At 46.0% G+C, this 18,937-nt stretch overlaps 1 protein-coding gene across 1 annotated transcript in view; it reads left to right on the top strand.

The window, feature by feature from the left end:
* niban1a (niban apoptosis regulator 1a) overlaps window positions 1–18,937 on the top strand; it is a 182,494-nt gene that overhangs the window by 54,695 nt on the left and 108,862 nt on the right. Inside the window, exons 3-4 of the mRNA XM_041207805.1 lie at window positions 5,669–5,800; window positions 12,837–12,951. Coding sequence (XP_041063739.1) covers window positions 5,669–5,800; window positions 12,837–12,951 — 247 coding nt within the window. The remainder of the gene's footprint in view (window positions 1–5,668; window positions 5,801–12,836; window positions 12,952–18,937) is intronic.

Genomic DNA, 18,937 nt, shown 5'->3' with positions numbered 1-18,937 from the left:
TTGACTGAGAACCAAAGTAGACCAGCTAGCACAGGGGTGGTAGGGAAAGGGACTTGCTGCAAGTTAAGACACAGACAGCAGAGGTTTGGATGACCTCAAGCTTATGGAGCGTAGAATGTGGGAGACCAGACAAGAGTGCATTGGAATAGTCAAAACTAGAGGTATCAAAGACATGAATGAGGGTTTCAGCAGCAGATGAGCTGAGACAATGTTATAGGGGTGGAAATAGTGATTCTTAGTGATGGCATGGCTCATCTCGGGATCGGATGTGACATCAAGGTTGTGAACTGATTGACTTAATTTCAGATTGAAAGGGATGGAGTCAGTAGCTAAAAACGGAATTTGGAGGCGGGGACAGAAAACAATGATGTCTTCCCAATATTTATGTGGTGGAAATTGCAGCTCACCCAGTCCTGGATATTGGATAAACAGTCTGACAATTTAGCAACAATGGGGGAGTGCAGAGAGGTGGTGGTGAGGTAGAGCTGGGTGTCGCCAGTGTACAGGTGAAAACCAGTGCTGTGCTTTTGGATGATGTTGCCAAGGGGCAGTACGTAGAAGAGAAATAGAAGTTGGCGGGGGTGGGGGGCAAGGATGGATCCTTGGTGAGCAGCACTAGTTGTAGATGGTGGACACTCTTTGGGGAGTCAGGAAGTGAGTTACTCTCTGCAGAATTCTCAGCCTCTGACCTGCTCTTGTAGCCACAGTTTTTATATGGCTGGTCCAATTCAGTTCCTGGTCAATTGTAACCCCAAGGATGTTGATACTGGAGCAGTCAGCCTTGTGATGGAAGGAAGGTCATTGATGAAGCAGCTGAAGGTGGTTGGGCCAAGGACATCACCTGAGGAACTCCTGCAGTGATGTCCCGGGACTGAGGTGATTGACCTCCAACAACCACAACCATCTTCCTTTGTGTGAGGTTTGACTCCACCCAGCGGAGAGCTTCCCCCCTGATTCCCATTTACTCCAGTTTTGCTAGGGCTCCTTGATGCTACACTTGGTCAAATGCTGCCTTGATGTCAAGGTTAGTCACTCTCAACTCACCTCAGGAATTCAGCTCTTTTGTCCATGTTTGAATCAAGGCTATAATGAGGTCAGAGGCTGAGTGACCCTGGTGGAACCCAAACTGAACATCAGTGAGCAGGTTATTGCTAAGCAAGTGTCGCTTGATAACACCGCTTCCATCACTTTATAGATGATCGAGAGTAGGCAGATGGGACAGTAATTGGCTGGGTTGAATTTGTCCTATTTTGTGTACAGGACATACCTGGGAAATTTTCCACATTGCTGGATAGATGCCACTGTAGTAGTTGTACTGGAACAGCTTGGCTAGGGGCGCAGCAAGTTCTGGAGTACAAGTCTTCAGTACTATTGTTGGAATATTGTTAGGGCCTATAGCTTTTGCAGATCCAGTCCCTTCAGCCATTTCTTGATATCACGTGGAGCGAATTGAATTGGCTGAAGACCGGCATCTGTGATGCTGGGGACCTCCGGAGGAGGCCAAGATTGATCATCCAATAGGCACTTTTGGCTGAAGATTGTTGCAAATGATTCAGACTTAACTTTTGCACTAATGTGCTGGGCTCCCCAATCGCTTAGCATGGGGATATTTGTGGAGCCACCTCCTCCAGTGAGTTGTTTAATTGTACACCACCGTTCACACTGGATGTGACAGGACTTAGACCTGATCCGTTGGTTGTGGGATCACTTAGCTCTGTCTATCACTTGCTGCTTATGCTCTTTGGCACACAAGTAGTCCTGTGTTGCAGCTTCACCAGTTTGACACCTCCATTTTTAGGTATGCCTAGTGCTGCTCCTGGCATGCCCTCCTGCACTCTTCATTGAACCAGGATTGATCCCCTGGTTTGGTGGTAATGTTAAAGTGGGGGATATGCTAGGCTATTACAGATTGTGTTTGAGTACAATTCTGCTGCTGTCACACAGTGCCTCAAGGCTGCCCAGTCTTGAAATGCTGGAACTGTTTGAAATCTATCCCATTTAGCAGCAGTAGCGCCACACAGCATTTTGGAGGCAATCCTCAATGTGAGAACGAGTTTTCGTCTCCACAAGGACTGTGTGGTTGTCACTTCATGGACAGGTGCAAATGTGGCAGGCAGGTTGGAGAGCATGATATGTTTTCCCCTCATTACCTGCCGTAGACCCAGTCTAGCAGCTATGGCACTTCGGGCAGTAGTGGTGCTACCGAACCACTCTTGGACTTTAAAGTACAGGGTACATTCTGCACCCTTGCCTCCCTCAGTGCTTCCTCCAAGTGGTATTCAACATGGAGGAGCACTGATTCATCAGCGGGGGAGGGTGGCGGGAGACAGTATGTAGTAATCAGCAGGATGTGGGGAAACAGCTCTCCCAAGTTTGGCAGATGTTAGTAAGAGGGACAGGGCTGGGCTGGGTTTGCCATCTCATTTCTGGTGCCTAGTTTGATGATGACAGTCTGTCCAGTTTCATTCCTTTTGGTTTTTTACAATTGAATGGTTTGCTAGAGCCTTGACTTGTAGAGTCAAGCACATTGCTGTGGGTCAGGAGTCAAATATAGGCCATGTGGAGGATGCCAGATTTCCTTCCAGATGATAATCAACAGTAGTTTCTTCTATTAATTTTGAATTCCACCATCTGCTGTAGTGAGATTTGAACCCAGGTCCCCAAAGCATTACCCTGGGTCCTGGATTATCAGTCCAGTGACAATACCCTACGCCATCACCTCCCCATGTGTGATGAGCAATTTTAGTGAGAACAGATTTGAGGTAACAGAAGGTAGATCTCATGGATAAGGTGAGCTCAGAGAGGCCATGAGGGGACATTTTTGCCACTTTAAAACAAACTTGTTCCCAGGTAGTGGACATTAGTGGCAAGGCTGCATTTATTGCCTATACTGCTTGCATCGAGAATGAATTAATGGCTGTGTTCTTAAACATTCTTGGACTATCTTATGCCACAAGTGATCTTTGGGGTTTTCTTGATACTCTTCCAATGATCCTGCTTATAGGGTTTCCAGCACTAGCTCCAATGCCTGGCTTCTTTGAGTGTCTTTTTGATTTTGTGTATTATAGGCCAACTTGAAGAAACGTGAGACTGGAGGGTGGGAACAGCCCCCTTTACCTACATCTCTGCCAGAGGCCTGTGCCCGTTACAGATAGGCCCAGCTTCAGCCCTTGGTGAAGCACTGGAAATTTCCGGGGCAATGTAAAGGAAACACAGACTCTGCGGTGGCCTGTTCACCGGCTGGAGAGCTGATGGCAATGCTGCTGCAACCATTCCCAGGAGCCTGCTGGTTGGCTGTTATCAGGGTTTCCAGCTCCACCAGCAACAATTTCCCACCATATGTCCCGGTGCGGGGGTGGATATCCTGCCTCTGAGAGCTGCTGGCCAATCAGAGGCCGGTAGCTTTCCAGTAGCAGCAGCACCACCACCACCAGTAACAATAGCCATTACTGGCACTGCAGTGGGGCCTATTAGAAAGATCATCCCTGCAGCCCCCAGGAAACGTGAGCAGGGCTGGATCACTGGGGCCAGCCAGGGGAGTCCGGAGGAGGGGGATCATTGTGAAGGGAAGGGCTGTGGCTTCCCAAGGGTCCCTCCCTTTCTGACAGTGAGGCCCTCCGTTGGACAGAGGATCCCCAAGAAGGAGGGAGCCCCCACCAGGCTATAGACATAACAGTCAGGGTTTTGCCTGGCAATTTACCCACATAGTGGTGGGGGGTGGGGGGGGTTTAGTCGGATAGGCGATGGGGCCTAAATTCCTTACCTTCCGGCCCCATTATATAGCCTCTTCTTCCCTGCCTGCCTTTCGTGGGAATATTAAATACCACCCCACCACCCCACCCATCGCATATTCCCCCCGCCCCCCCCGCCCCCCACCCCGGTCCAGTGAAATAGCTCTCTGTTGCTTTGTTATATTCATCAATAACCATGGAGTGATTTGTTCTAATACAATGTGAATGTATGGATCATTGTTTCAAAGGAAGAGAAATTTGCAGCACATATGAATGTAGCATTCTTGTTGATTTGTTCTGTTTATTTGATGATGTACTCAATTGTGGCATTCTTGCCTCTAAGTCAGAAGGTGGTGGATTTGATGTCGAAATAAACAGTTGAATTTGTTTAATAACTAGTTATTTTGATTTCCTGGTTCTGTATTTTTATTCTGTCAAAAAATAACAAAGTAATACGTAAAACATTAGAGTATAATTGCTACAATGTGTTTACTCCCAGTTGAGAACTATCATGTTTTCAGTTAAGTGTGAATGCACCATACATATCAATGGGTTCAAGCCCCAAGCCTGGGACTTGAGGACATATTCTGGGCTGACACTTCATTGTGACATTGTGCGTGTGCTGTACTGTTAAAGTCCCTGAGGGAGTAAACATCTTTAATAGTACATCTCTGTCTAGTGATGAGCTCTGAAGAACAGTCATACAGACTCGAAACATTAACTCTGTTTCTCTCTCCATGGATGCTGTCAGACCTGCTGAGCTTTTCCATCATTTTTTGTTTTTATTTCAGATTTCCAGTATTCTTCTTTTGTTTATTTTGAAGCCCTGTTTTGTCATCCCTAAATGGATTTAAATGATCACATGGTACTATGGGAAAAATAGCTGGTGAGTTGTCCCAGTGTTCTGAAGAATATTTATTTCTCAAGGAAGCACTTCTGTCCAGAGTCAACGGACCTTTGGGCTGGTCTGTCAAATTTTCAGTCCCATCTGTGACGATTCCTGCCGCCTGTGGGAGTGGATAATCCCAGCCAGGGTAACTGATGATTTTCCCATTGCTGTTTGAGGGTCCTTGCTCTGCATAGATTAGTGGCTGCATTTGCTTACATTACAGTTGTGACTATGCTTAAAATAACTGATTGTGATATTTATAAATGCAAGTTGTTGTTTTTCTTGTTCTTCACCCGATTGGATTGGGTCTAACATCCGCTGTAGCAGAAGGCAGTGATGCAGGAAGAGTCATCAGGTTGATTCCTGATTAATTTGGATCTGTACCTCAGTATTTGGATAAATTAATGGATTTGAGACTGTGCTGACAAACGTTTCTGCCCCATTAAGCTTAAACTGGACAATTCACAATAATAGAAATCTATCCAATTTCCGATTTTTATCTTTGACAGAAAACGGGTTGAGGTTTCACTACACAGGATAAACATGTCTCTGATTGCTCTGTGTAGTGATGTTGTAAATTTATTGGTGAAGACTTCCTCTTCTGGGTATTTCTAACGAAATTTTCAGAAGATGTTTGTGGTTTCACGCGAAATACTGAAGTGGAAATCTTCACAACCACATTTCAATAACCATTGAAGGAACTATTATCATCATTGTTGCTCTTATTTGCATGTTTCAATCTTTATCAAAATTCGTGGATGTATGATTTATGCTCATTTGGAATTATTCCTAGAGAGGAATGAGACTTTTTCCAGAATATTAAAACAACTAGAAAAAATGTTTCGTCTCAGACATGAGTTTCTGTAACTTCGGCTTTATCGTTTAGAGGACCTGTGGAAGTTAGTCCTTTTTTTGTGTTTTGTTGTAGTTCCTCCTTTTCTTCATCTGCCCAGCCTGAGGTAAAAGGGCAGGTAGAGAGTCTGCAATTTGAAATGCAGAGGTGGGTTGTCTCGGAATGATGCTTTAGATCCTACATTCTACCTTACAGGAGCGAAAGGGAACCGGGAAAGTGATATATAAACAGGAAGTGACACAATATCTGGAAGATCTCAAAAAATGGAAAGACCGATACATTGTTGTAAAGAATGACAACAGCGTCGAATGCTATGAAAACAAGGAAGTGAGTAACTTTTTGCTCCTGCTTGTTGGTTTGCTATTCACACAACAGTAAAATAAAACTAAACTGGTGCAGCAATGCTGTGCTGAAATGTAAAGTTCAGTGAGTGCACAATTGACACTTGCAGGGCTGCAGACTTTCTTTGTAAATATAACACCTCGCTGTGAGAGTTCCTTATCTTTTTTTCTTTCTTATTAAAGGTTCTCCTTGATCTCCACAATGAGCCAATTCTGTGGGTGCACTAAGCAAAATTCTATATTTGTAATCGGTGATCTCATACTTGATGGTACCCAAGTAGTATTCTGCATGGTGGTGCAATAGTGCATGGTATCGGGGGTGATTACATTGGTCGTAAGGTTTATCTCACTGGCACATTTTCTCACTGAGGTTTGATGGCCACAAAACCCACTGTAGTTAAAGGGGCTTCTCTTCAGCATATAACATTAATAAATTTCTGTTTGCAGATAACTGGTGGTAGAATGATAGTAATGACAGTGAGCAAAACCAAATCTTTAGTAACACATGAAGGTCTTAATGTGAGTTGCTTGATTTAATTTTTTTTTACTTAAAACACTGTTGGCAGTAATTTTAAGAATCCCATTTCAACCTGTTTAAATCCTGTGAGATTGACCTGAAATTAAACAACTAAATCTTCAGGGAAGACAGTTTGAATTCATTCATCAACACAAACCCATGTGTAAGTATTTATAAAGAAACACTGTCATCTGGTATTTTGAGATAATTTACAAATAATTTAGTAAACAGAAGGCAATATGGTGATGTGAGTGACAAAGCAGCATGGCACTGCCAATTGCACCTCTTCATACAGATTCAGTTTATGTTTCAATAGCTTAATTCATCACTAAAGTTTGTACAGGTAGAGTACCTCAAATCCAATAATGTCCAGCAGTGTCCGAAAACCAGTGGATATTTTTTTCCCATGCTCCAGCAAACCTTGACCACACCCGACCCAGTGCAGATGTGGCAGAGATGATTGAACTCACCCGGGAAGAACAAAAGACTTGCAGAATCCGGTGAGGTAAAATATTTAGCCATATATTGTACTTGGGATCAGGACATGTGCCTATCCTTGCTCTAGTACAGGCTATGTGTATTGGGTTTTGATGCCATTAAGGCCACCCAAAGGTTTAAAATCAAACGCCGCACTTGATTCCCAAATGTCTTTAAACTACATGGGCACTGGATACCTTCTTGCAGCTGGTCCAAGTCAGTTCAAAGAGAATTATTAAAGAGTACTATACAAATTGCATGAATAAAAAACAAATAGTTTTCAGTTACAACTAGAGGATATTTTAAATATAATTTCAGTTTGATTGACCTGTTCTCACTTTAAACAGGGTTTGCCTCTGTAGGGAAGTGGGGGAGGCATGAAAGAGATAGAAAATCCCATGTGTGAGAAGTGAATTAATAACAGCAGCGATATGGCCATTAACCTAAAGTGCTTTGCAATCATGTCAGTTGGTTTTCCTGCACCCCCTATTCACTGGATTAAGGTGTTCTGATTTGAATTAATGCATTCCAATTTTTATACGAAAACCGACAAGTTCTGAAATCTGGCACAGACTCATGCAGTTCCAAGATTGCTGGATTTGAGGTGCTCTACCTTTCCTGTAGTATGGACAACATTGCCTGTCATATAAGCAGAGAATTTCAAAATGGGCTCTTTGTTTATCCCCTTCTCTATTGTTTTATTGTCCTAGCTCTCTATTATTGTGGGTTAAATTAGGTAACTGACAACTCTGCCAAATTTATGCCCCTATGGAGGTTTCAGAAAATGGGAGCAGCAGCAAGAGATGCCACAGAGTTAAAGAGAGAGACTCTTCATTTAAATATGAATTTGGGGCATGTCCATTTTGCAGGCCATCTCCCACCATTGTGGTGTTCAAGACCTAAATTATAGCTATGTGGCATGAGCATTAGGGTTGCTAGGCAGCAATAATCTATTGGGACTTCATGGAGAGGGCACAAAAATGTTAAGACAGGTGGCCCAGATTTTGTGGTAAAAATAACAGTGACGCGATCAATGCTCATTGTTATTAAAGAGGCAAGCGCATAGCAATTTTCAGTAACTACATCTACACAGTTAAACATGGAGATCAGGAAGTTACTGCCTGAGATACCCTGCTCCTCCTGAAGCATCACTATATTGGTATTTCTGCGATATATTTTGATACTTATTCACTGGACTCCCACTAAACATGCCAGGAAAAATTATGGCTATTCCATTCCACAATAAGTAAATTTAAAACAACATGACAAGTCTTATGTCCTGCCACACAACCTGGCTGGCACTGAAAATTAACTTTTAACAGGTTTGGAGTCTCATTCCTTCAGATTCTAAATATTGGAGATATTAAAAGTTTTAAAATTCTTTTCACTTTTTCTTCTGTTTCTTATCTTTTCCTCTCTTAATCAATGTTCCCTCTAAGTTGAATAGCTGCACAGCAAACTGAAGGTTCGCATCCAGGCCACACACTTGTCAGCCTGTTTATATTATCATGTGTGTGAGGCTGCACAAAATAATTTAAACAGGCCACACACACTTAAACTAATCACCCATGCACTCCAAAAGAAAATAGAGGGTATGTTGCTCTTGATCTAATTTTCTAATTCTCTCTTTATTTTGTTTTCTGATCATGATTTGACATTGAATTAACTCTTCCCACTAACACTTCCTGGTCCAGACTCTGTGGCCGGAATTTTCCAGCATCCCCGCAGTGGATTCCCCCACGGTGGGGCTGGTGAGCCGTTGAAATCTCCATTCACATCGGTGGGACCGGAAGGGTGAGAGGGGCTGGAAAATTCTGGCCTGTGTGCCAATGAGGATTCTTCAAAACAAAAACAGAATTACCTGGAAAAACTCAGCAGGTCTGGCAGCATCGGCGGAGAAGAAAAGAGTTGACGTTTCGAGTCCTCATGACCCTTCGACAGAACTTGAGTTCGAGTCCAGGAAAGAGCTGAAATATAAGCTGGTTTAAGGTGTGTGTGTGGGGGGCGGAGAGATAGAGAGACAGAGAGGTGGAGGGGGTTGGTGTGGTTGTAGCGACAAACAAGCAGTGATAGAAGCAGATCATCAAAAGATGTCAACAACAATAGTACAATAGAACACATAGGTGTTAAAGTTAAAGTTGGTGATATTATCTAAACGAATGTGCTAATTAAGAATGGATGGTAGGGCACTCAAGGTATAGCTCTAGTGGGTTTTTTTTTTATTTTATATAATGGAAATAGGTGGGAAAAGGAAAATCTTTATAATTTATTGGGAAAAAAAAAAAGAAGGGGGAAACAGAAAGGGGGTGGGGATGGGGGAGGGGACTCACGACCTAAAGTTGTTGAATTCAATATTCAGTCCGGAAGGCTGTAAAGTCCCTAGTCGGAAGATGAGGTGTTGTTCCTCCAGTTTGCGTTGGGCTTCACTGGAACAATGCAGCAAGCCAAGGACAGACATGTGGGCAAGAGAGCAGGGTGGAGTGTTAAAATGGCAAGTGACAGGGAGGTTTGGGTCATTCTTGCGGACAGACCGCAGGTGTTCTGCAAAGCGGTCGCCCAGTTTACGTTTGGTCTCTCCAATGTAGAGGAGACCACATTGGGAGCAACGAATGCAGTAGACTAAGTTGGGGGAAATGCAAGTGAAATGCTGCTTCACTTGAAAGGAGTGTTTGGGTCCTTGGACGGTGAGGAGAGAGGAAGTGAAGGGGCAGGTGTTGCATCTTTTGCGTGGGCAAGGGGTTGTGCCATAGGAGGGGGTTGAGGAGTAGGGGGTGATGGAGGAGTGGACCAGGGTGTCCCGGAGGGAGCGATCCCTACGGAATGCCGATAAGGGGGGTGAAGGGAAGATGTGTTTGGTAGTGGCATCATGCTGGAGTTGGCGGAAATGGCGGAGGATGATCCTTTGAATGCGGAGGCTGGTGGGGTGATAAGTGAGGACAAGGGGGACCCTATCATGTTTCTGGGAGGGAGGAGAAGGAGTGAGGGCGGATGCGCGGGAGATGGGCCGGACACGGTTGAGGGCCCTGTCAACGACCGTGGGTGGAAAACCTCGGTTAAGGAAGAAGGAGGACATGTCAGAGGAACTGTTTTTGAATGTAGCATCATCGGAACAGATGCGACGGAGGCGAAGGAACTGAGAGAATGGGATGGAGTCCTTACAGGAAGTGGGGTGTGAGGAGCTGTAGTCGAGATAGCTGTGGGTGTCGGTGGGTTTGTAATGGATATTGGTGGACAGTCTATCACCAGAGATTGAGACAGAGAGGTCAAGGAAGGGAAGGGAAGTGTCAGAGATGGACCACGTGAAAATGATGGAGGGGTGGAGATTGGAAGCAAAATTAATAAATTTTTCCAAGTCCTGACGAGAGCATGAAGCAGCACCGAAATAATCATCGATGTACCGGAGAAAGAGTTGTGGAAGGGGGCCGGAGTAGGACTGCAACAAGGAATGTTCCACATACCCCATAAAGAGACAGGCATAGCTGGGGCCCATGCGGGTACCCATAGCCACACCTTTTATTTGGAGGAAGTGAGAGGAGTTGAAGGAGAAATTGTTCAGCGTGAGAACAAGTTCAGCCAGACGGAGGAGAGTAGTGGTGGATGGGGATTGTTCGGGCCTCTGTTCGAGGAAGAAGCTAAGGGCCCTCAGACCATCCTGGTGGGGGATGGAGGTGTAGAGGGATTGGACGTCCATGGTGAAGAGGAAGCGGTAGGGGCCAGGGAACTGGAAATTGTTGATGTGACGTAAGGTGTCAGAGGAATTACGGATGTAGGTGGGAAGGGACTGGACAAGGGGAGAGAGAAGGGAGTCAAGATAACGAGAAATGAGTTCTGTGGGGCAGGAGCAAGCTGAGACGATCGGTCTACCGGGGCAGTTCTGTTTGTGGATTTTGGGTAGGAGATAGAAGCGGGCCGTCCGAGGTTGGGCAACTATCAGGTTGGAAGCTGTGGGAGGGAGATCCCCAGAGGAGATGAGGTCAGTGACAGTCCTGGAAACAATGGCTTGATGTTCAGTGGTGGGGTCATGGTCCAGGGAGAGGTAGGAGGAAGTGTCTGCGAGTTGACGCTCAGCCTCCGCGTGGTAGAGGTCAGTGCGCCAGACAACAACAGCACCACCCTTGTCAGCGGGTTTGATGACAATGTCAGGGTTGGACCTGAGAGAATGGAGTGCAGTAAGTTCAGAGAGAGACAGGTTAGAATGGGTGAGAGGAGCAGAGAAATTGAGACGACTAATGTCGCGCCGACAGTTCTCAATGAAAAGATCGAGAGAAGGTAAGAATCCAGAGGGAGGGGTCCAGGTGGAGGGAGAATATTGAAGATGGGTAAAAGGATCCGTTGAACTGGGAGAGGACTCCTGCCCAAAGAAGTGAGCCCGGAGACGAAGACGGCGGAAGAAGAGTTCAGTATCATGCCGAGCCCGAAATTCATTGAGGTGAGGGTTCTTCAATCTGATTGGTTAAAACGATACACAGTGGCTTGCCCTGTTCAACCAGGTCCCAGGTTCCTTGTAGAAACTGCCGTGCTGTTTCAGATTTGTAATCGCTGCAAGTTCTAGTGCAAAAACTTGCAAAGACTGTGGACCAGTGTAAACACAATGAATAGCAAGCACCATTGGTCTACTGCTGACTGTAAAATCCAGGTCAGTGATGTGCACATTGTAGCTGAAGTCGGACTGTACTTTTGCAAACGTAAAGTCAACAGTTGATGACTTTGAGAGATCATCATGTGACATATGAATAGGATTGATTACATCTTTTTGCATTGTAATAATGAGATGCTTTTCCTTCCCACTAGTTTATCATCCAATAACTATATACAATTCCGTTTTGTAGGATCAGCTTCTGATCATTTCCCTTCCATCTTCATCCCCTCATCTTTTCAGTTATTTCTGTAAAGCACTCATTTCAATGAGTAAATGTTGATCACAACTGTCTTCATTGATCATTAATGATTTTTAGCTGCTACATGTTATGGTAGAGTTAATGGACATTATGCATATCATGCCTGGTCCAATAGTTTCCTGTTGCATGTTATCTCGTTTATTGAATGTAACTTGTACTTGATTTGTTTGTCTGCAGCGTTTTACACTACATCTCATTTCTCTTTACATAAAAACTGCATGGCATTTTAGTATGTCTGAGTTATTTTCCTTGGAAGAAAGATCTAGACGGACCTTAATTTTTTAAATAATATATCATTATAGATGCCAGTCACCACCCATTCCTCATCTAGAAAATGGGTGACACTTAGCAGGAAATCTGCCAGGTACCTTATTTGCCCACATAAATCATTTTCCAGAGAGTCCTAAGGTGGATGCTCTCACCTGAACCAGGCAAGAGGCTATTGAAATATTGAAATTGGGGTCCTTCATTTGTTGTGGCACTCTGATTATGGCTTTCAAGGCAAAATGGGCAAAGCATGCATGAAACATACAGTCCCACTTTATCCAGGTGTTGAGAAGCCAAACTATTGACCCATAAGGGAACCGCTGGACACCTCTCCCAAAATGTAAGTGTTGTATAATAAGATTTTGTGAGATCCAGAGATTATCTACTGGCCTGGTGCCAGTCCATTCTCGCTTTTGCCCAGCATCCACTCTTTTTCCCCACCCCACTCCCTAAACTGGCCTTACCTGCTGACTGGTTCCGGAACAGTGTGGAGAAATGCAGCGTGGTGCCAGTTTGGAACCTGCAGCTTGAAGCAAAGAATGTTACAGGCCTGAACCTGAAAGCGGTTTGGGCCTTCTGTCTTCTGGTGGCACCCAGCCTGAAAGTTTATATTGACCTCCATATTGACCTAATCTCCAAATTTACCTTGCCCAGGATAATGATCATTTATTTTAATAAAAATGTAAAGACAATTACAACAATAATGGAGTATGTCATCCCTTCAATAGTTATCAAAGTATCTTTCTATAGAACATAGAAAAGGTCTGTGTATGTAAACAATTGCCTTAATACAAATTTTTAAAAGAACATTATAGAGTTGCCATGGGCACTGATTGCTCTTTCTATGTTGTGTATACCTGTAGGCCTATCAGAAAGGAGGAGATCCAAAATGTAAACTGATTCCAACGGGTTACAGATTGCTTACGTCCATGATTGAATATGCCTTATTGGTGGACAAATATTTCCCTGACCCAAGTGGTGAGTGGTACTGAATTGTCGATATTTTGGTGGCATTTTGACTTCTGCAGTTGTTTCAGCACAAATCAAACCTAGGTTTATGTTATAAAAACAAAAAAACTGCGGATGCTGGAAATCCAAAACAAAAACAAAAACAGAATTACCTGGAAAAACTCAGCAGGTCTGGCAGCATCGGCGGAGAAGAAAAGAGTTGACGTTTCGAGTCCTCATGACCCTTCGACAGAACATGTCGAAGGGTCATGAGGACTCGAAACGTCAACTCTTTTCTTCTCCGCCGATGCTGCCAGACCTGCTGAGTTTTTCCAGGTAATTCTGTCTAGGTTTATGTTATCCTGGAGGAAAAAAGCACATAACACAAGCATCAACAGTATTCATGTTTTTAGGTGGCAGAAACTTTGGTAAGTTTTCAATAAAATAAAGACTAATAGATTTGACATAGTTGAAATTCTAAAATCTGTATTAGGAAAGAGGGAACTGAAAACAATCAGTAGATTTGGATTGGGGGGGCTATGGACAAGAAGTAGAATTATTCCACTCAGCAATATAATTTGGCAGTATCAGTAAGCTGGAGAATGACTTTTCACAGGGTGCCAGGCCATTCCAAAAAATACAGAGGCAAGGGCCTCTTACAATTCCATTGGAAATGCTCTGCTTAATGTGGGACAGAGGAAAATGGACCAGAAGGGCCCCAAGGTTTGGTCCCCATTTTGAATTAGCTGATTTCAGACAAGGTAGTGGTCAGAAAGTTACAATTGTCCCTTGATTTCCCTAAGTTAGAAATCTTGGCTCATTTCTACCTTTCCTTACACTACCCTCCCCCCACCCATTTCTCCTGTGGTAAATATAGACATCACCTGAGCTGTACAGACCAGTGTAGACAATATGGGGCAGGATCTTGAGGTGGGCGAGCGGGGGGCCTATTGAGGCCATTGACAAAGTCATTAACCTCATTAATGGACCTGCCCGTCCAACCCTAAGGTTGGGCGGCAGGCCGGGAGCCCTGGCGAGCTTCAGAAAAAGCATGAAAACTCATCATGGGATGAGGTTTCATGAGGGTTTTGAAAAATTTAAAGTGATGGACATGTCCCAACTCATGTGACAGTGTCACATGAAGGTACATGTCAGGGAAATTTTGTTTTTATACCTTTACCATTTTTACATTTGGAGCCGATCTCCCTGAGGCAGCACTTAGCTTCAGGGACGTGAGTGTGCTGTTTCATGCTCATGTGCAAAAGAGCGCACTCTTGGCTGAAGGAATCTCCTCCCCACAGCCCACACAGGGAACACGTAGTGCTCCCTGGTGGACATCACACTGGGTGTGATTGGCCTGCCCACGTAAAATGGTGGCGTGCACCCAATCAATGGTGCCGATCGGAGGCGCGCCTGCACGCATCCAATCCTGCACATCCCCCCCCTCCGATGGGGGTAAAATTCTTCCCATGCTTTTCTACTTGTTGTCCTGAATGAGCATTTTCCAATGATGAAGATGCACACCGCATTGGCTGATGCTGCGGGACCCACCTTGAGTAGGCAGATTCTGTAGTACTGGGACTTTAGCATATTACAATCCTATGATATAAAGATGTCACTTTTTGGGATTTTTGATTTTTTTTCATCAAAAGGATATAGAAATGATTCATGTTTAAGCATGTGATTCAAGTTAAAATGAGCTTGCGTGACTTTAAAATTTGTCAAAGGGCAACAAATAATTAATTGGCATATCTCAGACTCTCATCAGATTGTCACACCTTGGGCAGAATTTTATGTTCCACGGGTGGGCGCATGCCCAACCCAATCAGGCGTAAAATAACGCGTGATGACATTGAGCGAGTGTCCCGACATCTTTGCGCACTTGCACGATATTTCGGTCAGCGGGTGCATGCGAGAGTCAGCACCTCACCAGCCGACAACGAAGAAGCCTATTAAGGCCATTGAAGTATTAATTAAGAGCGATTTTTCGCTGCCCATCCAACCTCATGGTTGGTGGGCGGGTGAGCAAATAGGTCAGAACGGCCTTCGGATTTTTGAGGAGGCCTCATCCACGGGCAGGGTGAGATTTTCGAGATTAATTTAAAAATAAAACCAAAAGTGTTCTGACAGAATTTTTATAATCTATATGTTCGGGTGAATGAGTCCTATGGTGGAAATTTTTTTCGGGATTTTAAAATCTTTATTTTTGTTTTTAAAATTCTTCAGCTCCCTGCGGCAGCTCTTGGCCTGCAGGGAGCTTTCATTGCGCACTCCTCCGTGTAAGCGCAGACTTCAGCACTTGCTCTCTTCCTGCCTCCACCCTGGCAGCGCTGAGCCTTTCAGTGCACGTTTCATGCTGGCTGGATGTTAATTGGCCAACCAGCATGAATTTGCGGCCGGGGGCCAATTGAGGGCAGCAGGCCAGTTCCTGGCCGTCACCGGGCCCGCCTGCCTGATGACCCGCAAATCCTGCCCCTTATGTTGAGCACAAGATAGCCAGCTGATAATTCTCTCTTGTTGGGGATGTCTGAGGAGGACTGGGGGGGATGGCTAGTTTAATTGATAGGTACATTGACCAATCATTGATCAGAAGAGTCAGAGGTACAGTCCCCAGCTTTCAGTACAGTCAAGGGGTAAATGGACAGAACTGAAAAGTCAGGATGGTCTGTCCAGAAGGCTAGAGAGACCTTGGCAATTTATTGTAAGCCGAATGCTGAACAAACCTCTGTAAGCATTGGTCTATTTCAATTTTAAACTCATCTAAAGTAGTAATAATCAGTCCATTAACCCAGAGCAGGTCAGCATGGCTTATTATTTTTACTTAGTGTCAGCCATCACTCAGTTGGTTGCACTCTCATGTCTGATTCACCAGCTTCTGGGTTCAAATCCCACTCCAGGGCTTCAGCACAAAAATCAAAGCTGACAGCCCAGTGCAGTACTGAGGGAGTGCTGCACTGTCAGAGGTGCTGCCTTTCAGCTGAGAGGCCCCATCTACCTCAGTTGGATGCAAAAGATCCTGTGGCACAAGATCCCGTGGCACAATTTCAAAGAAGAGCAGGGAAGTTATCCCTGGTGACTTGGTCAATATTCAATCAAAATCACAAAAATAACAGATTATCTGGTCATTATCACATAGCTGTTTGTTGGAGCTTGCTGTCCACTGGCTGCCATGTTTCCTGCATTATTGCAATGACTACATTTTAAAAGTACTTCATTAGTTGTAATGTGTTTTGAGACATCTAGGGCAGAATTTTCAGTTTGACGTTCGGGGTTGGGGGGGTGGTGGTGGGGGGGGTTGCGGGTCCCGCACGTCTGCGCGTAAAATGACGCATGGTGACGTTGAACGAGCATCCTGACGTCACCGCATACCATCGCGATATTTCACTGGGCAGGTGCACGGTGACGTTCGACGTGCACCCGCCATTAATTAACGGACTAGTTAAGGCCCTTTATTCGTCAATCGACGGTGATTTTTAGGCACCTATGTGATCTTCGGGTCGATGCACGGGCGCAATGGGCAGGCAGTTAAGAGACTTTTCTATGAACCTCATCCACGGGATAAGAGGGCACAGTGGGGTTGTCAATCTGTTTTCTGGAGTATTACTGGAGAAAGTATTTTAAACTGTGTGATCTGCAGTAGTTCTGAACGCATTCCAGCTGCTTTTTGTGTACTTTGAACCTTCTGGTCAGCACTCTGCAGTCGGGAATCTTTAGCAGGCCTGCAGCTTTCTGGAGGCCTCTGCTTAGCCTGGGTATGGGATCTGACATGTCCACTGGAGCTCCCTCTGAGGAGGAAGGGAGGGCTAGAAGGGGGAGGAGGCCAGGATTGGACAAACAGCCTCCAGGGGAGCCACCTTTGGGAGGACAGGCACAGGCACAAGGGGCGCAGGGCCAAGAGGTAGTCCAAGGCGGAAGGGGCCACAGAAGACACCATTATCCTGCTGCCAGGGTCTGAGGTGCTGTGCCGAAGGAGGTTCCGACTGTCAAGGGAGACAGTCAACTATATCTGTCAGATGATTGGCCCTGAGATCTCTCCTAATTTTGTGGGCGGACACCCCATGCCAGTGGCTCTGAAGGTCACAATTGCCCTCAACTTCTATGCCTCTGGCTCCTTCCAGGGCTCGGTGGGTGATCTTTGTGGCATCTCCCAATCAGCTGTCCACACTTCTGTTGAGCAGGTCACAGACGCTCTGTTCAGGTATGCATTGACCTTCATCCACTTCCGCTGCAACCAGGCAAGTCAGACACAGGCTTCGCGGCCATTGCTGGTTTCCCCGTGTCCAGGGTGCAATAGACTGCACACGTGGCCATCAAGGCGCCAGCAGGTGAGCCCGGTGCCTTCGTCAACAGGTAGAGCTTCCACTCCATGAACATGCAGATAGTGTGTGATCACAGGATGCAGATTCTGCAAGTCTGTGCAAGGCACCCAGGCAGCTCCCTTGATGCCTATATCCTCAGACACTCCCAGGAGCTGGGGCTATTCAGTGTTCCAGCCCGGCTGGATGGATGGCTGCTGGGTGACAAGGGCTATCCACTCAGAAGGTGGCTCATGACACCTCTCCGCCATCCAAGAACAGAAGCTGAGCAGTGGTACAATATGAGTCTCATCTCCACAAGGGCTGTGGTGGAGAGAGCCATCGGTCTTCTCAAGATGCGCTTCCGACGCCTGGACCGCTCAGGGGGCAGTACCCCCAGATCGTGTCTCGGTGATAGTGGTTGCATGCTGCACTCTCCACAATCTTGCGCTGGAAAGGGGGGGACACAGTGGACGATGAAGACGTTGACACAGTGTCTGTGGCTGCACACGATGACACTGATTCTGAGGATAAGGAAGCACAGGGGAATGCTGAGGGGCTAGACGCTGACCCGGGACTATACCAAGAAGGCAGGGACACCTGGGAGGCTTTAATTCAATGAACCTTCAGCCAGCTCAGCTCAAATGTATCAGCAGGACCAGCCTTGCCTGGCGCATCCATATTCAATACCGAAGTGCAAAATCTGCCAGGTCATCAGCCGGAATTAAGGGCCTTGTACATAAACTTGAATGTCCAACCAAACACTCAAGACATTTCTCTTAAACATACACATGCAGCACAAACGAATCACCCTCAGCCATGGTTTTTAATTTTCAAATCAGATGTTCTCCTAATTGCAAAACAATGCTGTAAACAAGCAAAAAAGAAATTCTAAGGACCTAATCTTGGGCCAACACAAAAGCACCAGTGAGAAACCCGTGGTGTGCCTCAGGTGCCTTATGCTTTTGTTTATGGGCGCTATGTCTTGGTGATGCCCCATCGCTGGGAGTGGCATCTGAGACAGCCTGCTGACTCTGCTGTCCTGTTAGCCTTGATGATCTTGGCGGTCGTCCCCTGGCCTGTGGAGCCTGTGCTGGCCCCGCCTGGGAGGGATCTGCCAGTTCCACAGCTGGCACCTCCCCAGTCATCGCAGCCTCACCTGATGAAGTGGTCACTGGGAGAGGGGTACCTGGTGTCCTCATCCGGAGCACCATGAGAGGAGCCCGCAGATACAACAGGCAGCTGCTGCGCCGACGTGAGGTCGCCTCAGACCTCTCTGCTTACCATGGATGGGTGGGCATCAAGTTGGGAAGCTTGAAGCCCACGCCATCTCCCACATTGGCAATGACCAGCTGTGGCCAGTGGTGCTGTGAGGGCTTGCAGGTCCGAGTGTAACCCCAGGAGGAGCTGCTTGTTCTCCTGGAGACGCCTCTCCACGAGAGTTGCCACTCTCTCCATGGAGGAAGCATGACGCTCTGCCATGAGGCTCATTGCATCAGTGATGCTCCACGTGGACGCCTCCACTACAGATACCAAGCGAAGCACAGCCTCATGTATCACTCCCAGATGCTCCCACACATCCAGCCGCATTTCCTGCAACTGCTGCTTCACGGACAACTCCAAAGGCACATCATCACGCACCGACTGAGCATGTGCCTAGTCCCCTGCGGTCCTTCAACTGCTGGTGCCCTCGGCACTCTCTGTCTCTGCCAGCTCCTCCA

Source organism: Carcharodon carcharias, chromosome 16 (assembly GCF_017639515.1).
Source record: "Carcharodon carcharias isolate sCarCar2 chromosome 16, sCarCar2.pri, whole genome shotgun sequence".
Classification (NCBI taxonomy): domain Eukaryota; kingdom Metazoa; phylum Chordata; class Chondrichthyes; order Lamniformes; family Lamnidae; genus Carcharodon; species Carcharodon carcharias.
The sequence above is the reverse complement of the archived record's forward strand: the minus strand, read 5'-3'. Positions and strand labels throughout refer to the sequence as shown.